At 46.2% G+C, this 23,688-nt stretch overlaps 1 protein-coding gene across 9 annotated transcripts in view; it reads left to right on the top strand.

Moving 5' to 3' along the window:
* Window positions 1-1,431: 1,431 nt before the first annotated feature.
* Window positions 1,432-23,688, top strand: part of HTR2C (5-hydroxytryptamine receptor 2C) — a 443,634-nt gene continuing 421,377 nt past the window's right edge. For 8 of the 9 annotated variants that reach the window (XM_074962794.1, XM_074962796.1, XM_074962792.1 and 5 more), the window contains exon 1: window positions 1,798-2,189. Coding sequence is in view for 1 of the 9 variants with exons in the window: in XM_074962795.1 (XP_074818896.1) it covers window positions 1,758-1,784 (27 nt within the window). In the remaining 8 variants the exon portion in view is untranslated. The other variant, XM_074962795.1, reaches the window with a different exon arrangement.

Genomic DNA, 23,688 nt, shown 5'->3' with positions numbered 1-23,688 from the left:
GGAGTGCCCCAAGGGTTGGTCTCGGGGCCAGTTTTGTTCAATATCTTCATTAATGATCTAGAGGATGGTGTGGATTGCACCCTCAGCAAGAGGGTAGGGATAGGATACAGAAAGACCTAGACAAATTAGAGGATTGGGCCAAAAGAAATCTGATGAGGTTCAACAAGGACAAGTGCAGAGTCCTGCACTTAGGACAGAAGAATCCCATGCACCGCTACAGACTAGGGACCAAATGGCTCGGCAGCAGTTCTGCAGAAAAGGACCTAGGGGTTACAGTGGACGAGAAGCTGGACATGAGTCAACAGTGTGCCCTTGTTGCCAAGAAGGCTAACGGTATTTTGGGCTGTATAAGTAGGGGCATTGCCAGCAGATCGAGGGACGTGATCGTTCCCCTCTATTTGACATTGATGAGGCCTCATCTGGAGTACTGTGTCCACTTTTGGGCCCCCACACTACAGGAAAGATGTGGAAAAATTGGAAAGAGTCCAGCAGGGGCAACAAAAATGATTAGGGGGCTGGAGCAAATGACTTATGAGGAGAGGCTGAGGGAACTGGGATGGTTTAGTCTGTGGAAGAGAAGAATGAGGGGGGATTTGATAGCTGCTTTCAACTCCCTGAAAGGGGGTTCCAAAGAGGATGGATCTAGACTGTTCTCAGTAGTACCAGATGACAGAACAAGGAGTAATGGTTTCGAGTTGCCGTGGGGGAGGTTTAGGTTGGATATTAGGAAAAACTTTTTCACTAGGAGGGTGGTGAAGCACTGGAATGGGTTACCTAGGGAGGTGGAGGAATCTCCTTCCTTAGAGGTTTTTAAGGTCAGGCTTGACAAAGCCTTGGCTGGGATGATTTAGTTGGGGTTGGTCCTGCTTTGAGCAGGGGGTTGGACTAGATGACCTCCTGAGGTCCCTTCCAACCCTGATAGTCTGTGATTCTGTGACCTTTCAGGGGTGCTGAGCGAGGGCAGATGCACGACTGTCTCTCTGGAGCAGACACACCGGCAGGGATGCTGCCAGCCGCTGGGAGCATCCCCTTCCTCTCTGGAGAACCAGCCCAGGCAAACGGAGGCCAGGCTGGCGTCCTTAGTGCTCAAGTCCCTCTTGCTCAAATGTCAGGAGGCCTGCCTCATCTCCCTCCTCATCCCTGGTGCTTCCTGCTGTCTCCTCTGGGTTCCTGGTCAGCATGCCTCCCGTCTCCCTCCGCAAATAAAAAGCGCCCCTCGGAGTGCCCCCCTGCAGTCTGCTCCCTGACGGGGACACGTGGGCAATGTGCCTTTAAGAATAGCAGCTGAGCCGTCGGAGCCCCCTCCCCCCTGTTAATTGTAACATTTTTCTCAGCCATGCTTTTCAGTCACATTCGCAGGCTGAGAGAGGGAGCCGCTCCTGCGCCTGGCTGGGTTTGAATGCGTTGTGCTAGCCGGCAGGCAGACCGGCTGGAGGGGACGAGGATGCTTTCGGCGGGGGCATGAGGACAGGATGGGGAGCTCGGTGGCGAGCCAGCTAGAGGAGAAGCATTTGTGCAAGGAGCCGGAGTCCAGTCAGTTGAAGCTCCAGTGATCCAAGGAAAGACTCGTCCAGTCTCATGTCTGACTCTGCCCGCTGCCCGGGCGCTGACATGTGGGGGTGACACGCCAGGCAGGGCACCCCCGCCCCACCGCGTGCAGGGGGCACTGGCGGGATCCGTGAGCACTGCTATTCCCAGCCTCTCGTCGACTGCTCCCTGGTTCCCGCGTATCCTGCCCCGAGGAGACAGCGCTGCCCATGGTGCGGGGCTGCCTGCCTGGCCAGGTGAGAAGTGGCTGCGATTAACTTGAGGCTTTTGCTACTTTGTGGATAGCGCCTGATGCTTCTCCACTCAGGCTCCTCCAGCCCGCCCAAGAGGAGTCTAGTGCCACTTGCTGCTCAGCGCCAAAGGGGGAGAGCGGCAGCTGCCAGGGCACAGGCCTCCCAAGGGTTAAGAAACTCTGTCCCTATTCCAAGGGTGTGAGTGAGAATTAGTCTGCAGAGGTACATGTGCAGCAGTCTCCTCGGCTGCGGCTGCAGTTTGGTGTGTGTGAAAAGCAGCTCTGCTTGCAGAAGATGCTCGCTTGGTGTGTCCGAAGCCCTGTGCATGGCAGCAGAGCCCTGGCCGTGCCAGCTGGGCTCGCTGTCTGAGGGGATTCCAGTCACCTGCCCGCTCCAGCTTCTTAGAAGGTAGGTGCCATTCCCAGGGTAAGGGGCAGTGATCTTTGCTCAGTGCAGGCAGCGTCCCCCCGCACAGGTTAACGCACTTCCATAGATGTGGGAGAGGAGAGAGAAGGGTTTGGGGTTGTCATCTAAACCTGGGAAGGGAGGGCTGGCAGTGTGGGTGGGGGGAGAGAGCCAGGACACCGAACAGCCCACCTGAGTTGCAAGCAAAGTGGTTGCACAAAACGAGAGTAAACTTGCTGGGGTCTCTGCACTGAACCTTTGGGCTGTTCTTCCTTCCTGGGGTGACCTTTGGGAGGGGGCAGGGAGAGCTGTAAAAGGGCAAGGTCGTGCCTGGGGACTAGGAGCAGGGCATGGGGCATGTGCAGGGCCCTTTGCTTTGCTGTCCCAGGCCATGGCAAGGATGAAGGGGACTGGTGGAGAGAGAAGCATAGAGGCAGGAGCAGTGTTGTTTTTGTGGTGTAAAATGAGATTTTTTTAAAGGGTGGCTTGGCTGCTAGTGCTTCATCGGGGCTCAGGGCATTCTTGGCTCCCAGGTGTCAGTTTCTTCTCTCAGAAGAAGATAAACCTCTTTTAGACGGGGCTGCTGGGCACAGGGGCTTTTATTGTCAGCTGTCTGTTCACCGCTGCTAACTGCTCTCCCACCCGGAACCTGTGGCTGAATTTTTGTTGCATTAATACCCCAGAGAGAGCTGCCACTTTCATCACATTTCCTGAGAGAGACTTTTTAGAAAGATGCCGTCTTGGAAAGTGTCTAATGAAGTCAGTGACAACTGGTGCCATTCCTCCTTTCTCACCAGCTGCTGACGCACTTCAGGTTTGCCCAGAGGCACAAGTGAGGGGTTTCGTCTTCAAGGATTCAGCTGAATGGGAAGCCTTCTGGCTGAGTTTTCAAGCAAGTTCTCCCCCAGAAAAGCTGGGCTTTAGGATCTGATAGTGCGGGGAGGCTAGTTCCTATGACTGACCCATGTGCCCATGTTAATTAGTCTGAAAACATGCAGACACAGACCCTGCCGAGGAAAATTGGTCATGCATGTACAGGACGCAATATCTGGGTTTTAAGCATGGATTGGAAACGGAAGTAGGCAGTGTATGATTATGTACTCCAAGCACACAGGGAGAATTCTGCAGGTTGCTGGCACTGCAGTTATCTTATGATAAGCAAAAGCAACAGTGTCATTGGTGAGTAATATTTTCAGCATGTTTAATGTGGCAGAGTAAGTGTTTTTCATAACAGCGCCCTTAAGGAACACGAGCAGAAGTCTGACCTTCACAGCAATCTTTTTATGTGCTTTTGTGTAGTTAGGCTTCCTGACAGGAATGACTTCTTGCTTTAAACAGTTTGGTCAGATCGCGTCTTCCTTCCTGAACTTCCCCAGCATCAGTGCGCAGTGCTCGAGTAAGTACTTGTGTACCTGCTTGGGACGGCTAGGAAGAGCTCGTTAGTGACTGTAGGAGCAATTCTGCCCCAGCAAACGTAGGGAAGTAATATGGTTCTTTTGTGTGGGAGTGGAAGAAGATGTAGGGAACTCGCACAGAGGGCATGCACCCCAGAACTCTGCTCTGCAAGGTCTCTCTGCTCTTTGTAGCACAGGGTGAGGGGAGTTTTAGGGTCTGGAGTGGAGGATCAGGAGTGGGACAGGTAGATCGGCTGCTGTGTGAACCTGTCAGCCACTAGAGGAGTGATGCAGAGGCTGTGAGCAATGCTGCAGGGATGGCTATGAAGCAGCAACTCTGCTGGTTTGTGGCTTGGGAGAGAAGATGCCCAGTTACTCAAACAACGTGCTTGGGATGGGATTTGTCCCATAGCCAGCATGTAGTTATCTGACATTCTGCAGAAAAGGACCTAGGAGTTACAGTAGACGAGAAGCTGGATATGAGTCAATAGTGTGCCCTTGTTGCCAAGAAGGCTAACAGCATTTTGGGCTGTATAAGTAGGGGCATTGCCAACAGATCGAGAGACGTGATCATTCCCCTCTATTCGACATTGGTGAGGCCTCATCTGGAGAACGGTGTCCAGTTTTGGGCCCCACACTACAAGAAGGATGTGGCAAAACTGGAAAGCATCCAGCGGAGGGCAACAAACATTATTAGGGGGCTGGGGCACATGACTTATGAGGAGAGGCTGAGAGAACTGGGATGGTTTAGTCTGCAGAAGAGAAGAATGAGGGGGGATTTGATAGTTGCTTTCCACTACCTGAAAGGGGGTTCCAAAGAGGATGGATCTAGACTGTTCTCAGTGGTAGCAGATGACAGAACAAGGAGTAATGGTCTCAAGTTGCAGTGGGGGAGGGTTAGGTTGGATATTAGGAAAAAAATTTTCACTAGGAGGGTGGTGAAACACTGGAATGCGTTACCTAGGGAGGTGGTGGAATCTCCTTCCTTAGATATTTTTAAAGTCAGGCTTGACAAATCTCTGGCTGGGATGATTTAGTTGGGGATTGGTCCAGCTTTGAGCAGGGGGTTGGACTAGATGACCTCCTGAGGTCCCTTCCAACCCTGATATTCTATGATTCTATGATGACATAGGGCCTGATTCTCCTCTCATTGATGCTGTGTAAGTCAGGAGTAACTATGCTGATGGCACTATACATACCAGAGTTACGGCAATGTAAAACAGGTGTAAATGAGACCAGAAGCTAGACCGGTCTCTAAAACATCATGAGCATTAAATAATCAAATTACCATTGTAATTGGATGCAGACAACACTGGAAAGATTATATGGTAGTCGTCACATTTACTGCTTATTACATGTAGACAGAATGGCAATTAGAGCTGGCTGAATTCTGCAAAATGTTCCTCACAAACATGCGTTTGAAATTCTAAACAAATTTGGTTCAACTGGCAGCTCTTCTGTGTTACTCTATGCCAGTATTTACTGCTGAGAATGTTTGTCAAAACAGCCAGTTTTTAAGCACATGTTGGAGAATTGTCACAAGCAATGGATTTTGAATTTTCCAGTGTGGATATTTGCACTGCAATCCTGATTCTATGTGCTATGCTCATCCAATCAGGGAACAGAAACTAGCTGTATGATCTAGAGCCATCATATCTAAAAGAGGTTGCTTTTTGAATGCCAAGTTCTTGCACCAAACTTCTCATGAGTGGTCTATAGACGAAGAATTATCTGCAGAAATCACTTGGCAAATCATTTATTGAATAATGACTAAATCACGATCTGTTAAACAGATAATTAACAAATGCCAAAAGATTAATTTAATCTGTCAAAAAATTGCTATGGAATATTCCCCTAGTTCCCATGGTAAAATAAGCAGAAGATAATAATTATGTGATTGCAGTGTTTCAAAGGCAGCTGAATTCTGATTTGAATGCTTCTGCTACATCAGCCACAGGTGACCCAGAGGTCTGTTGTCCAGAAGCTGCTGAACCAAAGATAAAATATACCTTTCTGGTGATAGGTGAGAGGTCTTTGAATGAGTGTAATAGTGCAATTGAAATATACCTGGCTTTGTGCAGTTTGTAAAATGCGCACACACTAGGAGATAGAGTCAGACTCCTCTTAGTGATAGGGGATTTGTGTATATTATGCAAGGTGTTCTCATTTTACTGCATTCAGAGGATGATTGGAGATACCATTCTTGTTAGACAAAAAATGGAATCTGACGTTAGAGGTGAATTCAAAGAGCAATTTCCACTTAATATATATATATATAGCGGCAAATAGGAGGGAAGCTGCTTAAAGATTACTGTAATGATGAATCGTTATAGGGCTCTCACCAGGTTGAAAAGCAATAAAAGTCAAAATGAAGTGGTAGGATTTAGTCAAATGGAAAATATATCGAAAAGCTCCTGTCTTATAGACACTCTACTTACACCACAGCAAAACAAAAACATTGGGAGGTACAAGAGTATCATCAAGTGGCTCTTAACCTCAAAGATACGATGACAGCTACTATCTATCATTTCTTCTTCCAGAAGGTTATTACCTTGCTTTGTTAGTAATTCTTAGTTTAAAGAAAACAATCAATCGATCCCAACAGATATATCTCCTCTTTCAGCAGCAAATACTGTGTCATGTTCCTTTCCCCCTGCGTGCTGCCAGTTTTATTACTAATTTTAATTAAATGCTGTGCTTTCCCAAAGTCCGATTATTTTGAACTATCATTCCAAACACACAGCTGATGCCAGCTGTATAACTGGGAGTCATTAACTGGTCATGGACCCATAGCTTTGCTGTAAAGTTGCAGTGGCATGAGTCCACATATCAGGCTACCTTTCTTCAGATGACATGGATTGTAATTGGTTTACTGTTGCTTAATGAAGGATGAATAGAAATGATGTGGTTCTCAGCTGTTGGGTCCCATGTTCTGTCCCCAGGTCAACACACACTAGACAAATGACATTGTCTTTCATGTCCATTAAGTACAATCTTCTCTTTGTAAATATTCTCTCAAATCTACAGTTTCTGCACAGAGGGTAAAGGGAAATGTAGCAGAGAGAAGCTGTTGTGCATTGACATTGCCATTTATTTGTTATTCATGCAGTGTGAACGGAATGGATTTAGAATGTAGTTTATTTTATCTTCTAAAATGTTTCCACTTGAGGGCTACGGTCTGAGATTTCAGGCTGCGTAATGGGCATTTCACTTCCGTGTCTAGCCTGGTATCAAATGAACATTCCATTAGCGCTTGACTCTCTCGGGGAATATCACAGGTGTTACAGGATTGGGGAACCCAGTTCCTGCGGGCCAATTTGTTACAGCTCTTAGGTGGCTGAAGCCTCAGCTGGTGTCCCACCTCCATCAGTGCTGTCATGAAAACCTGACTGCCTGTTCCATGGCAGTGACATCTGCAAGTACGGCCCTTTTGATTGTAGATCTAATTACATGGTATTGAAGGGCAGAAGGTGCTTTGCAGCTAAGGCTGTTCATTAGGCCATGACCCTGCAACAAGCTGAGTGCTTCCTGGGTGGGGCTGGGAATTCAGGGGACTCAGCATCTTGCAGGATCAGGCCCTTCGAGTTACACACTCTTTCAGATCTTGAATGACATCGTTAATTGATAGCATAAAATGTAGCATTGCAGTCTGCGATGCCTATTCCCACCCTACCATCAAACAGCAGGCATGCTTCCAATTTCGGATCCTAGTATTGTCGTAACTATTGTACACAATTACATGAATAAACATCATAAATATGAACATTCTTTGTCGAAAGTTAGTAAAATTTTCCTGGCTTACAATTCTTTTAGGTTGAAATGGAGGTAGGTACCCCCTGCCAGCATGGAGATGAAGTTGAATACATACAATATATGCTTTAGTGGCATTCACAGATCTCCCAGTCTCATCCTGCTTTTTATTCTGTATCTACTTGCACATGTGGAAAACGATAATTTTCCAAAGGAAGATACAGTAATAAAATCTGTGTTTCATGTAACAAGCTATCTCCTTTACCATTCCACCTACTAGGGACTCTGCTGGCAGTCTTCACTCAAAGTTCTCATTGATTTCAGAGATTATTTCATTATTTTTGCACATGGGAGGGCTTCAGCATTTGGCCAGTGATATCCCTCTTTGTCTTTCTGCAGCAGGAATAGCACAGAATTTTGTTAACGTGTCGTAAGTTCTAAACAGGCATTTATCTTCATGACTTTATAATAGTTACTGGTTGCTAAAGAGTTACAAAAAGTTACATAAAATGCTGAGTTAGAAGTTAGAGTTATTTGGATAATTAATATACAGCAGTTGTCCTTAAAAGTCATCATTTGCCAACAGTTAACATGCAACTGTTATCCAAGGTACCATAGTTTTATTAATTCTAATGGGACCAGTGGAGGTCTCATTCATAAACTGCAGCTCTGTAGTTCCAATTCTGTTTCAGTATGAATCCTGTTTGGAAGAAGCTTTAATTTGTTGGTTTTTATGGTACCCAGTATGGCAGTAAAAGCACAGTCGAGTCCTGGAACACACACAGGAACATCTGTACCAAAGAGGACTCTGCCCATAATGATCTGCCTTTGTTATTTTTTATCCATAACCTTCTAGACTTTTCTAAGAGTGGGTTCAAATGTAAACACTAAAGTGAATCCATATATCTGGATAAGTGTCAGGAGTACAATAAATATTGTGATGACGTTATTCAGAGATTTTTAAAGATGGAAGGGACCGTTATGATCATCTAGTCTGACCTCCTGCCTACCATGGGTCTGAGAACTTCACCCATGTGATTCTTGCATGTCTCTTAGGAAAACATCCAATCTTGATGTAAAGACTCCAAGCGACTGTGACTCTACTCCCTCCCTAAGGAAGTAGTTTCAGGGCTTAATTTCCCACGCAGTTTAAAAAAAAGGATTTATTTTTCAATTTGCATTTGTCTAGCTTCAGCCTTCAGTTGTTGGCTCTTGTTCTGCCTTTGTCTGCTAGATTAAAGTGCTCTCTGCTCTCAGAAACCTCCAGATGAAGTACTTATAGACTGTAATCAAGTCACCTCTCAACTATCTCTTTGTGTAACTAAATAGACTGAGCTCCTTTTATTTTTTATCTCACAGTAAGACATATTTTCCATAAGAACATAAGAACGGCCATACTGGGTCAGACCAAAGGTCCATCTAGCCCAGTATCCTATCAACAGTGGCCAGTGCCAGGTGCCCCAGAGGGAATGAACAGAACAGGTAATCATCAAGTGATCCACTCCCTGTCGCTCATTCCCAGCTTCTGGCTTCCAGACCTTGAATCATTCTTGCAGTGCTTTTGTGGGCCCTCTCTGGTTTTACAACTTCCTTTTTGAAGTGTGGACATCAAAACTGGAATCAGTATCCCCAGTAATGGTCTCACTAATGCCGTATACTGAAGTTATATCGCTTCACTGTTCTCGTGCAATATTTCATCCGTTTGTATGTCCAAGGATAGCGTTTGCTGTCTTAGCGACAGCAGCGCTGTGGGTGCTCCTGTTCGGCTGGTTATCTGCAATGACCACATAGTCCTTTTCAAAGTCACGGCTTCCCAGGATATGGTTGCCCCATGCTGTAAGTATGGCCTGCATTCATTGTTCCCAGATACATGACCTTGCATTTGGCTTGGTTAAATGCATGTTGTTGGATTGTGCTTAGCTTACCAAGTGGTTCCGATCATTCTGTATCAATGAACCTATCCTTGCCTATATTACCACCTTGACCAATAGCGTTGGGCTGAGAACTCATCCCCGTGAACCCCATCCAGTGATGATTCCTCATGAACAATTACCTTGCACTGTCTATCAGTTAGTTCCTGAACCATTTGATGGGCACCATAGTGATTGTGCCTAGTGCTAATTTTTAATCTGTACGTTGTGCATAGAATCATCATAGAATCATAGAATATCAGGGTTGGAAGGGACCCCAGAAGGTCATCTAGTCCAACCCCCTGCTCGAATCAGGACCAATTCCCAGTTAAATCATCCCAGCCAGGGCTTTGTCAAGCCTGACCTTAAAAACCTCTAAGGAAGGAGATTCTACCACCTCCCTAGGTAACGCATTCCAGTGTTTCACCACCCTCTTAGTGAAAAAGTTTTTCCTAATATCCAATCTAAACCTCCCCCATTGCAACTTGAGACCATTACTCCTCGTTCTGTCATCTGCTACCATTGAGAACAGTCTAGAGCCATCCTCTTTGGAACCCCCTTTCAGGTAGTTGAAAGCAGCTATCAAATCCCCCCTCATTCTTCTCTTCTGCAGACTAAACAATCCCAGCTCCCTCAGCCTCTCTTCATAAGTCATGTGCTCTAGACCCCTAATCATTTTTGTTGCCCTTCGCTGGACTCTCTCCAATTTATCCACATCCTTCTTGTAGTGTGGGGCCCAAAACTGGACACAGTACTCCAGATGAGGTCTCACCAGTGTCGAATAGAGGGGAACGATCACGTCCCTCGATCTGCTCGCTATGCCCCTACTTATACATCCCAAAATGCCATTGGCCTTCTTGGCAACAAGGGCACACTGTTGACTCATATCCAGCTTCTCGTCCACTGTCACCCCTAGGTCCTTTTCCGCAGAACTGCTGCCTAGCCATTCGGTCCCTAGTCTGTAGCGGTGCATTGGATTCTTCCATCCTAAGTGCAGGACCCTGCACTTATCCTTATTGAACCTCATCAGATTTCTTTTGGCCCAATCCTCCAATTTGTCTAGGTCCTTCTGTATCCTATCCCTCCCCTCCAGCGTATCTACCACTCCTCCCAGTTTAGTATCATCTGCAAATTTGCTGAGAGTGCAATCCACACCATATTCCAGATCATTTATGAAGATATTGAACAAAACCGGCCCCAGGACCGACCCCTGGGGCACTCCACTTGACACCGGCTGCCAACTAGACATGGAGCCATTGATCACTACCCGTTGAGCCCGACAATCTAGCCAGCTTTCTACCCACCTTATAGTGCATTCATCCAGCCCATACTTCCTTAACTTGCTGACAAGAATACTGTGGGAGACCGTGTCAAAAGCTTTGCTAAAGTCAAGAAACAATACATCCACTGCTTTCCCTTCATCCACAGAACCAGTAATCTCATCATAAAAGGCGATTAGATTAGTCAGGCATGACCTTCCCTTGGTGAATCCATGCTGACTGTTCCTGATCACTTTCCTCTCATGTAAGTGCTTCAGGATTGATTCTTTGAGGACCTGCTCCATGATTTTTCCAGGGACTGAGGTGAGGCTGACTGGCCTGTAGTTCCCAGGATCCTCCTTCTTCCCTTTTTTAAAGATTGGCACTACATTAGCCTTTTTCCAGTCATCCGGGACTTCCCCCGTTCGCCACGAGTTTTCAAAGATAATGGCCAAGGGCTCTGCAATCACAGCCGCCAATTCCTTCAGCACTCTCGGATGCAACTCGTCCGGCCCCATGGACTTGTGCACGTCCAGCTTTTCTAAATAGTCCCTAACCACCTCTATCTCCACAGAGGGCTGGCCATCTCTTCCCCATTCTGTGATGCCCAGCGCAGCAGTCTGGGAGCTGACCTTGTTAGTGAAAACAGAGGCAGTTGTGAGAGAGGTGCACTGTGTGAACACAGCTGTCTTTGTCAACCAGTTGTGTAATGGTTTTGAAGAATCATGTCAGGATCATCTGATGGTGACTCATTTCCATAAAATCATGCAGGCTGATAGTTAATTATTTTATCACCCTTTAATTCCTTGACTGAGTCCTCAGTCAGCTGTTCCACAATTTTGCCTGGGATTAATGTAAAGCTCCCTGGACTATAATTACCTAGGTCATCCTGCTTGTCCTTTGTCAGGATTGGTATGACGTTGGCTTTCTTCCAGTCCTGCTTTCAACAGCAGAGTCTTCAATGGTAAGCACTGTGTGTGTGTATAACACATCGATCCCTCTTCCTATCTATCATGCAGGCTCACACACAACTCCCTCCCCTTCCACGCAGCCTGTCATGAGATCCAGCACCTGAAGCATCCTTCTTCATGGAGGGCTGATCCCCATGTGTATTCCACTGTGGCTATGCATGCACAGCCAATGCTCGGCGTCAGAGAATTCTTGCAAGCAGTCCACTGGTCTGCACCTTCTCTCTGTCTGTGCCTCCATATGAGGAGATAAAGGGTGAAACAGCCCATCCCCTCTCCAGTTCTTTGGCTAAGGTCAAAACCTCCAGTGTCCGGAGCTTGGTCTTCCTTTTTCTCCCCACACTGCCACCTCCACCCCCAGGTACCCTGTTCCGGGTACTGGACTATGCCCAGGACTCCAGGCTTCAAAATCTGTGCTTCTTGCCCATGCTCCTCCTCTGTCAGCAACGACCATCAGCGTAGCCTGTACTGCCTGGGGGAAGGTGCCACTTGTTTCCCAATCGTACCCATGTGGGGCAGGAACTTTGCCTTAAGAGGCACCTAATGGAGAAGGTCATGAGGCCACAGTTGGACCCAGGCCAAGGGACCCCCCGTACACATTGGCCTCACTCGGAAAGGAGCATGTCTCCTGCTGTGAGGTCCGACTTAGGGACATGGGACTCTACTCCCACAGATCCCACACTGGAGTCTTGTCGAGAGGGCAGGGAGCTTTCTCATCAGCATGAGAGCAAACGCTCCTCTAAGTCCACTTCAAAGAAGATGGATCAACCCTGCCTAAGTCGTGAAAGTCTTTCTGCTCAGCCCATGGGAATTAAAACATCCTAAGTCTTGGGATCATGACAAGAAAGCCCACAAATCCAGGGCACCGTCGGTACCAGACCATGTTTCGGTGGCAATGGTGCCTCAGGTAACAACTAAACCTAAACTCTGGGAACCGATAGCATCACCAAGAGGCAACCATTGAGAGCCTCAGCCACTGATGGACCTGCCTCTGCCTCGCCCGACTGTGGCACAAACAGCTCCGGCTCTGGCTCCGTCAGTTCCGGTGGACAGGATCCCTCGCACTTCAGGGAGAGCAGTCCCTTACGCTCAGCCTGATGACAGCTTTTGCTCTCCTGGATCCCCTATCTCCATTGCCATCCGGTCCTTCCCTCACAGGGGAGGATGGGTGGTTTTCTCTACTTTGCTGCTGCAACCTGGGCTTGCTTCTCAATGAGGTCTAGGGTCACTTGCGGGGCAGCCCCAGCTCTGTTCAAACACTGCAGGAGCCACATTATCTTTCCCAAATGAGCTCTCAAGCCTCCACTGCCACAGCATGGAGGGGAAGAGCCATGTGTGGGGTTTTCCTTTGCTGCCTGAGCCTGGCAGTGGGAATCCTGTGGGCTCACCCCCCATCCCAGGCCTCGCCAAGGGCTGCTCTTACCCTCCTCTCTACTGCTGTGTCTTGAGTGCATGAATCTTCCTAATGGATTTCCCGGTATTGATGGAAGAGCACCTGGTGCTGTGCTGTCCTAGCGCCTGACTGAGACCAGCATCAGACTTCCCTCTGAGTCATTCTGCTAGTGTATTTGCCCATGACCAGGGCGAGAGAGGATGTGATCCAGGCTCACATGAAATTAAAAAAGGGAGATCCCAGGTCAGTGAGGGCTGCTGCGACCTGTGTGACGAAATCCTGGTCCTACAGATCCCATGCACTCTGGAAGCCGTGTTTCTCGGTGCTGACAGTCAAAAGTCCTCGTACTGCTAGCTGCCTCAACCACAAGTAGAAAACTACATCACAACAGCAGGGCAATTTTTCCTCTTATTTTGCAATTTCTTAAGCTAAGCGGGAGACTATTTTTGTAATAATCAGTAACCCATGAAACTGGGGTTAATGCACTCTAGCCTTTGTATTTATTCATTGTAACACAATTGCGCTAATATGTATGTATCCTTGGGTAATAATGAGTCAAATCCAAACAGCATATAAATAGAACCAGCCCAGAGAGTATAAATTCGTCCTGCTCTGCCATCCTTGGTAAAAGCAGGCTGCAATTTCAGTCTCTAAAGCAGAAGAAAAAGATACACAGAAAAGGTGGAATTATAACTTCGGGTTTATTTATATGGGGACTGATCCCAAGGCCACTGAAGTCCATTGAATTGTCTTTATTGTCAGCCCCATAGGGCCAAACTTTTCCAAATATTTAGATGCCTAAAGATGCCGATAGATGCCCGGTGGCACTCAATGAGGCACCTCGCTCTCATTGATTTCAATGGAGGTTAGGCATCCAATCTACTTAGGTGCATTTGACAATCCCACTAGGTACCTATCTGCATGTTTAGGTGCCTAAATACCTTGGGAAATCTGGCCCATAGAGCTTAATGTGATAGGCACTTTAGACAAGTCCGTATTCTGATCAGTTTACAGTCTTGGGAATGCATTCTGCAAACATTCAGCCACTGCTCTGATGTTACTTCCACAGAGTCCAAGTCAGGTCACTGGGACACAACACAGGTAAATGTGTGCAGGATTGTGCCCTAGGCTCGGACGCAGCATGTCACATGATGGATTACAACAGAGGGGGAAGTCACAGAGCTACAGGAAGTCACAGAGCTACAGGAAGAGGTAGCTGTTCAGGTTTGTTCCCTGCACATCTTCATGGTTCTGATTTGGTTTATTTTATTCTATCAAATGTGAAGACTAAGAACAAATCAATTACATTAAAAAAGGAGATCCCAGGTCAGTGAGGGCCGCTGCGATCTGTGTGACAAAATCCTGGGGGACGAAAGTATAAAAATGGATTTAAAATTAATCCAAAGACTAAATTAAAACTGTTGCAGTCAGCAGGGCTGTCTTTTATCAGGGGAATAGACCAAATAGGTGCGGGCTGCTGGGTAAATCCAAGGCCCAAACAGCTTAATTAGGGAGGTAATGTTGCTGACTTTGACCCTCTAACTCCACACTTAACATCTCTTTTCCATTTGGGTCTTTCTTTCCAGCACACCCCCAATTAAGCCTGAATTTAAAAAGTCAACCACACTTAAGGCAGTGAGATTTATTCCCTGGTGATGGTCAGATTTGCTGATAAAACATTGGAGGGGAAGAATTTTTAATTGAGTATTTTTATGCAACCTCATCTATCTTCATGATAGAGAGGTTTTTGTTTTGATTTGTTCTTTTTATTTTTATATCAGGAAAAGTTTTGGAGAAATCCTTGAAACTTTTATCTCAAGAATAAAACAGAAAACGATAATGGTAAATACATCAACACTAATGCCAATAAAGTAATAGAAATTGAAGATAACAAAACATAGTGGGGCTCAATTCTTCTCTATTGGGTTTGTTCTGTTCGCTACAATGGGAGCATGATCAGACATTATTCAGAGCCCACTGAAGTCAGTAGGGCTCTTTCCACTGATTTGAATCAGGCTCTATGGAGGCTATGCCATTTTAGCTAGTGCAGGATTTTTCCCTGGGGGTATGTACTTCATCTTGGTTACAAAACCAACCTGGATTAGAGGAGAAGTGAAGACAGCTATTAAAAAAACCCCTCCCAATATATACCAAATAGAAGAAAGGGGAAGTTGGTAGTAATTAATATAAATCAAAAGCTAGGAATTGTAGAAAATTGATAAGGGATGCCAATGGATGCAGGGAGAAATCTGTGGGCAGCAGAGTTAAGAACGAAAAGAAGGATTTTTTAAAAAGTATATTACTAACAAAAAGAATCCTACCCATGATATTGGTGCATTACTAGACTGAAATGGTAGGCCGATCAATAATAATTCAGAAAAGGCAAAAGTGCTCAATAAATAATTCAGTTCTGTATTTGAGAAATACGCACAATATCATCATATCATATAATGATGAAACAGTTTCCATTGCAAAATAAGTAACTCAGGACGTTAAGCAGCAGCTACTAAAGTTTAGTAAATTGGGGGAGTGGCCAATAAAGAAGAGGACATGTCGCTGATAGAGCGTGATCTGGATCACTTGGTAAAACAGGTGCAAGAAAACATATGAGTTTTAATACAGTCAAATGTAAAGTTACACATCTAGGAACGAAGAATGCAGGCCATACCTACAGGATGGGGACTGTATCCTGGGAAGCAGATACTCTGAAAGAGACTTGTTTGTCATGGTGTGTAATGAACATGAGCTCCCAGTATGCCACTGTGGCCAAAAGGACTAACGGATCCTTGGATGCATAAACAGTGGACTTGTGAGTGGGTGTGGAGAGGTTTATTTCCTCTGTATTTGGCACTTGTGCAACTGCTACTAGAATCCTGCATCCAGTTCTGGTGTTTGCAATGAAAGAAAAATGGTGATAAATTGGAGAGGGTTCAGAGAACAGCCACGAGAATGGGACAGAAAGTTGAAATGTTAAAAAGTAAAAGGTAGGCAAATAGTTTCCCTTCCAGGTTTAATATCCGCACATTTCATGTGGGGTTTTAGTCTGGTGGTGTTGAGGGTAATTACTGTTGTGTGAGGAAATCATATCAGACGGGGACTTGCTGGGATTCTAACCTTCTATCATATATAACAAACCTTGGTTAAGAGAGAATTAAGGTTGCTGTGACAGAACAGTGCCTTACATAAGAATGGCCATACTGGGTCAGACCAAAGGTCCATCTAGCCCAGTATCCTGTCTTCTGACAGTGTGTCCCAGAAGGAATGAACAGAACAGGTAATCATCAGGTGATCCATTCCCTGTCGCCCATTCCCAGCTTCTGGCAAACAGAGGCTAGGGACACCATCCCTACCCATCCTGGCTAATAGCCATTGATGGACCTATCCTCCATGAACTTATCTAATTCTTTTTTGAACCTGTTATAGTCTTGGCCTTCACAACATCCTCTGGCAAGGAGTTCCACAGGTTGACTGTGCGTTGTGTGAAGAAATATTTCCTTTTGTTTGTTTTAAACCTGCTGCCTATTAATTTAATTGGGTGACCTCCTATCTCTTGTATTATGAGAAGGAGTAAATAACACTTCCTTATTTACTTTCTCCATACCAGTCATGATTTTATAGGCCTCAATCATATCCCCCCTTAGTCGTCTCTTTTCTAAGTTGAAAACTTCCAGTATTATTAATCTCTCCTCATATGGAAGCTGTTCCAGACCCCTAATAATTTTTGTTGCCCTTTTCTGAACCTTTTCCAATTCCAATCTCTCTTTTTTGAGATGGGGTGACCACATCTGCACACAGTATTCAAGCTGTGGGCGTACCATGGATTTATAGCGAGGCAATGTGATATTTTCTGTCTTATTATTTATCCCTTTCTTAATGATGCCCAACGTTCTGTTCACTTTTTTGACTGCCACTGCACACTGAGTGGATGTTTTCAGAGAACTATCCACGACGACTCCAAGATCTCTTTCTTGAATGGGAACAGCTAATTTAGACCCTTCTGCTTCTCATGCCCTTCCTCAGCGTGGGACTTCCAAAACCAGAGCTCAACCGTCAGAAAACCAGGACATGCTAAAAGCTAATGTGTCCCTGCACATGCCCAATAAGAGCCTGAGTGTATATTTTTCAAAATGTTAACTGTTGTGATGTTGATTAGAGCATAGAATTGTAATGAAACACGATTGCTCCTTAGTCTGAAAACATCTGGCGGGGGGAATATTGGGTGAGGTCCCTTTTTCAACCCAAGGATCAATTCTTTTCCAAGACAGGTGAAGTGTTTTAGTCTGTGTTGAATCCTGAAAATAACAGACCCCATTAACTGGAGATTTAAGCTGTTTTTCCCTGGCGGCTGCTGGCTGTAGTTTTTATGATCGTTCTCTTTTTATGTCTTCAATTTGTATTGATTTAGCTGGTGCCTGAGTCTGCATGAGAAGGTTGTCTCACCTCAGGCGGCTGATTTAAATTTGTCCAAGTCTTTCGGGGGAGAGGGGGAAGATTTCTTTCCTTTCTTTCATCTTGCTCTCTCTGCTGCAGCAGGGCCGGTGCTGTGTTGCCTTCCCAGCTGCCGCAGTGACGTGCCTTTCTGGAGAGCAGGGCGAAGAGCAGTTATTGCCCTGTCTGGTGAATCGACACTTGTGCAGTCCTCAAGGAGGCAGCATTTGCCTATTCTGCTGATGAAGGGCTAGGCTCCGTCTGCATATGTGGGTCTCCAGTGCTGTCAGCAGAATTGGTTAATGATAAAGACTGTTTTTCCTGAGGAAAAGTAAAAGGTTTGTGTTGTTGTCTTGGCAAAGGAGTTGGCTTGTTGATGAGCAACATGTTGTGACGCTGTTTGGCCCATAATGGAGAGGCTGCAAGCACTGACTGCTGTCGACATGGTCTGTAGTACAAATCACTCTACCATCTTCCCCTGTGTGAGTGGGTCTCTGAGACACAACAGAACCTGTTAAGGAGTGTGTGCATCCCGGGTTGAAAGGCTATTCCCACCTGAGTTCCAGCCCAGTGGCATGATGTTTGGACACGTGTTCCTTTTATTGTTTTTAATTGGTACCAAACATTTTGGATCCTTTTTCAAAACGAACCGGAATGTTTCAGGACTATCCATTCTGCCCGGTGCTGATTTCCTACTCCGGCACATAGCACCTCCACCCTTCCCGGGCTTGTTGAGGGTGCTTAGAACCTTGGGCTGAAAAGGTTTTAAATGAGTGAATGTTTTAATTATGAAAAATAATCATCAAACATTTATAGGAGTTTTCACATTGTCGGGGTCACTGGTTTTACATTATATCAGGAAACTTTGCATTTCATTAATGGAGACAAAGTGCTGTATGTAATTACTGGGTGGCGTCACCTAGCCAGTTGTAATCAATTTTTAAAGAACCTGGGAGGGTCTGTAATGTGCAGGATGCTGGGGCATCATGCTAAGAAAGAGGTGTCTCGCACCTGAGTTAATTGTGCTGAAGAACATTTCCTTTACATTTTCAAGTATGTCTTATTCATCATGTTTTAGCACAGTGAGCGTGTGTCTGTTCAGTTGCGTGTCTGAATGAGAGTCGTGTTGGTCAATATCATGAGACTATGAATCCTCTTGAATGTCTTCAGGACGGTAGGTAAAACAAGAGGGGATGTCACGCTGAGATTTGTGCCCATCTCTTGAAGAGATGTTGAGTGTACATGGATTTCAGTTACCTGTGGTTGATGAGCAAGTCCTGTCATTCCAAATCAACTTCTGCTCTGGGAGGTGAGCTATGAGAAGTACGGTGACTAACTTTACACAAAGAGCCCCTGGGGAAAACAAACACGTATCGTTTTTGTGTGAGGCATTCTAACGCAGTTTTTGATTGCTATCCAATGAGTGTCATGTTCAGACTTAGCAAGCTGAGCTAATCATGCAATTCTAGTGATCTGCAGGTCATCATTTCTGGCTACGACTGCACAAAAGAACAGAATCTAATGCCAATGACAGAGTGAACCCTTTCTTACTGTTCACATAATGTTCTTCCGCAGAGGTCTCAGCATTCTCAGACAGCTTGACAGACTCTCTTGATCTGAGCTAAGGCATAACCTGTCAACTGCATCATCACTGCTAAAACAGCACTTGGTAGAGTTTGAAAGTGGACTGACAGTGTTCTCTCACAATCTTGCAAAAGTCAAGAACAGCTTGAGGTGAGCCAGATGATCACAGTATTCTATCGCTCACTTGAAATGGGGAGTTTGGGTTTGTTTTTCGTTTTGAGACTTCTGGAGAAAAGGGTTTGTATCTGGAGATCAGCAGAATATTCTCTGTCACTAAGTGCCTCTCCCAGGCTTTTCCTTTTCATTGCTGGCTGGCTGAGGAAAGAAGAGGGAAAATATCAGTCAGACAGTGAAATCCCTAATGGTTTGAAAATGCCGGGGTGTTGCAGTAGCTGCTGGTCCCTGTGGAGATGGATGGCATGGAGGGGAAGCTTTAACACTGTTCTATCACTGTCTGGGATCGAGGAGACCAGTCGAGGAAAGTTATTTCGGTTTTATAGCTAAAGTAGAATAAAAAAGTGTAGTCTCGCATTTTCCAATAGCACAGAAGGGGTCCCGTTTCCTGCACAAGGGGCCATGTTTGTTGCTAGGAATGCAGACACTGCCTCTGGAAAAGCTGGAAGAAACAAATGATTACCAGAGATGAATGGTATCATAATTCTGTCATTCTTTTCTTTTATATAAGCCACTGCCATAGTGCAATACACAAGCCATGGCAATGAAGGCAGATCTCATTCTGAAAATATTTCAAGTTTTCAGTGGACTCTGGGGATCATGTAATTAGTTATTACCAGGTCTCTGGCTTTCAGAAAGGGCTGTTATCAATGCTGTATAGTTATAGGTTCTGTGATTCAAGTCATAGCCTCTAAAGAACACAGTTGTTGGGCCAGTTCCCATTGTTGCAGTGTTCTTCAGGATTGAGTTTTGGAACAAAATGAAACTCATCATTTCAATGCAGTCTCTGCAGTTTGCCACAGTAGCTACAAAGACAAACTTCCCACTGGATGGAGACTTCTTTGGGGATCGTTGTCGCAGCCGAGGGCAGGCGACAAAGAAAGTTTGTCTGTGTGTTTACCAACTACCAACCATGTGACTTTTATGTTGCTGCAGGTTTGTTCATTATCTGCCTAGGAATATCAGAGGAGAATGCCTCAAAACAGCTGTTATTTCTTGGACTAAAAGAATGGGTCGGATTGAGGTGAGTAATGCATCCTAGGTTGCTGGATGGCTCCTTAAATCAAAACACTGTGCTTTTGTGGAGAGGTGCATAAGAAGGAGGTGTATTGAACATACCTGCAATATATGAATATTCACACAGCTCTGAATACACTCCCCGAGTCCTGTCCCAGCATGCCCTGGGCTCCATGTGAAATCTGAAAAGGGTTCACTAGAGAAAGTTTCTTCTTTGGGTGTTCGGAAGGTGTCGTCAGCAGTCTGGAGAGGATGTCTCTGTAGGTTATTGCAGCAAATGGTACTCTTACGAGACCAAAAGTGTTCTGAATGTGCTGCCAAAGGCATGAGGGAGAGAGAAGGCTACCACGACCATGTTATCCTTAGTACACAAACTTATCTCAAGTCTGCGGCTGGAGAGCTGCTAGACCTGAAGAGAGAAGAGAGAAGAGAATCCTTTCTACCACAAACCAAGTGAAAATGCTCCACAGACCAGCACCACCTTGCTTTGCCCTGCATTCAGAATACTGTCTAGAGACGCCAGCTTTGACGGACCAGCTCCACGTTCTGTGTCTGTACAGTGCTTTGTGCGTTGGAGTCCTGGTTCATGACGAGGGCTCCTAGGTGACACAGTAACACAAACAATGATGATAAACATGCCCTCTTCTGATTACCTGCTCTAAAATGCCCAAATGCAGTTTGGAAGGGAAACTGGGAGCCATAGTTTGACCTCACACGTGTCTTTGCTGAAATGATTTATTTCCTGATTTAGTCTTTGTGTGACAGGGTTTGGTTAGTGCTTATAACAAGAAGAAAGTCAATTAAAATCTCAGCTTTGGAGGCAAGAGCAAGAATCACCTGAGGGATTGTCATGGGGGGCCCCCCTGGAGCGCCCTCCTGGAGCACAGTGGGCATGCCTGCCGCAATTTCCCTCCTTTAGAGTCCCCCAAAGGGTAAGTGTAGCTCTTTGGGGGTTCATGTATTACAGAGTCCCATGCATATGAATCCACAATAAAACAAGTGCCAGCACTAATGTCCAGAAACTCCCCCAGCATAGTCCTTACAGCGTATGCAATGTACAGTCCTGGTGTCCCACACCGTGCCCAGGATCTCCAGCCCAGCCCTGGTACCCTGCACCATGCCTCGGCCCCCCTCACCACACTCCCAGCTCTCCGGTGCAGCCCCGGCATCCTGCACCCGTCCCGGCTCTCTGGTGCAGCTCTGGCCCCCTCACTGCGCCCTAGCACAACCCCAGTGTCCCTCACCCTGCCCCGACTCCCCAGCAGAGCCCTGGTGTCCCGTACCCCTCCCTGGCACATGGCGTCCCACGCCCCAGCTCTCCGGCGCAGCCATCTCCTGTCGTACCATCATAGCAACCCCACTCTTCCCGATGGGAACTCCACTGCCTCTGTGCCGGGAGCATCCCTCACGCCTCCAGCTCTCTCATGGTTCCTTTGGATCCATCCTTCCAGCCCCGGAGACATCAGCGAGGAAGCCCTCTGCTGCTCCCCTGCCTTCAGCCTTCTCTGACCCTTGGCGACAGCTCTTCGGCTTAGTGCCAGCGGGTAACCCCTCCGCGGCTGCTCTGGCCTCCAGCCCTCTGGCCTTGGCTCTGTGGGGACCCCAGTCAGCAACCCCCTCCTGCTGCTTCCCTGCCTTCAGCCTTCCCCCAGGTTCCAGAACATAAGAACGGCCAGACTGGGTCAGACCAAAGGTCCATCCAGCCCAGTATCCTGTCTTCCAACAGTGACCAATGCCAGGTGCCCCAGAGGGAGTGAATCTAACCGGTAATGATCAAGTGATCTCTCTCTTGCCATCCACCTCCACTCTCTGACAAACAGAGGCTAGGGACACCATTCCTTACCCATCCTGGCTAACAGCCAGTAATGCACTTAGCCTCCATGAATTTATCCAGTTCTCTTTTAAACAGAGTCTCCTAGCAAATTCCTCCCTCTTCCCAGCAAGGGCCTGCAAAGAGCTTTTTCCTGACTTTTCCTGACTCTCACCAGGACTTCCCTACACTGGGTCTCTTTGTCGCCCTCTCTTCTTGTCTCTGGTTCTCCCTGGTCCTTCATAGGCCCCAGCGCCTGCACTTCCCTCTAAACTGGCCAGTTGGGAGCGTCCGCTCTGCCACCCTGTGACAGGGGTCTTGCCATAAACAGCTAAAATACTCCTTTTACAACCCCAGCGCACATGTCTGTTCTGGCTGCGTCTCACTTGCATCTACAGAAGTTGTACAGATCCCACAATCCTGCTCTTGCTACAATCTAGCTAATTGCACCAAAAGAAGGCGGCCTGGACTTAAATGGGAGTTTTTCCTGCATAAGGGCTGTAGGATCAGATTTTAAATAGGGGTGGATATTGGTGTCTTTGCGATCTGAGGAATAGATGGGTATGACTCACGATGTCATAAATACTATTGCTATTAACTAAGCATCCAAGGGAAATCATATGAAATTATATATCTGTCAGGGTTCTTCTCTCTAATAGCCTAACTTCAAAATAGAAAAGCTTCATTATGCAGTCTGAATTGCTAAACAGCCTCACTGGCCAGCTAGATAGTTTCGTGCTCGTAATGTCACGATGATCGGGGTGGATCAGCATTAATATCCATGTCCCATTCCACGGGCATCCTCAGTGGTGCCACGTAAACAGCTTCCAGCAGCTCTCTCCCTTCATTCATTCCAGCTATGGCTGTTGTAATCAAAGAGAGTATCAGTAGCAGATGAAAGCCTACTTTAATGATGCTGAGGCAGAAATACTAATTATCTTAAAGGGATTAGGAAGGGAAATGTTGTTTTAACTCCTGACAGATATTAATTATGACATGAATAGCCACTTTCCATATATGCCTTTTCAGTAGGGAAAAAACACTGCACATCAGATGATGGAAAATACGGTATGGTGGCAGAATTGGCAGCCTTTTTGCAGTGGTCCTTGTACTGAGAGACATAATGTGGTTTTGAGTCTCTCTAACGTAGGTTATTTGCATCTGAATATGTGTGTTAAGTTTGTTAGATGTAGTCAAGATCTGTTTATTATCACTATGAGGAATTGTGTTCTCTATTGGTTTATACTGATTTGTATTAGTTTTAAAAGAGCTGCTCACGGTGCTTTAGATAACACATGAAGGGTGATACGTAAAAACCTCAAAGACCTGGCACATTAACTCTGATATAGGAACTGCCAGACTGAGTCAGACCCGAGGGCCATCAGGTCCAGTGTCCTGTCTCCGGACGTAGCATAGGAAGGTGCAAGAACCCTGCAGCAGCGGATGTGGGATAATCTGCCCCCAGCATTAGGTCTCCTCCTTGTCCCCACTAGTTAGATATTGGCTTATAAAATGGTGTGGGAGGAGAATGGAGTTTGGTGCATTAGACATGTAGATGCACATGCATGGGCAAGGGGTGCCGTCTCACACACAGGGGCAGCACTGAAGAATGCATGGAGAGCAGGTTACTGGGGAGGAGATAGGAGAGAGGATGTGGAAGTGCCTAGAGAAACTGAGTTGTGGTGGAAGGGAGGGGAGCAAAGAGCTACGAAGGGAGCAAAGTTGGACTTTTTTTCCTCTCTCTCTCTTTTTATGCTGCTTTGTGGCTGCCATTTACATTTGTAAAATTTGAAAAGGAAATAATCAGCGTGAAAT

Source organism: Natator depressus, chromosome 9 (assembly GCF_965152275.1).
Source record: "Natator depressus isolate rNatDep1 chromosome 9, rNatDep2.hap1, whole genome shotgun sequence".
NCBI lineage: Eukaryota > Metazoa > Chordata > Testudines > Cheloniidae > Natator > Natator depressus.
Note: the sequence above shows the minus strand (reverse complement) of the source record. Positions and strands in the feature narration are given on the sequence as shown.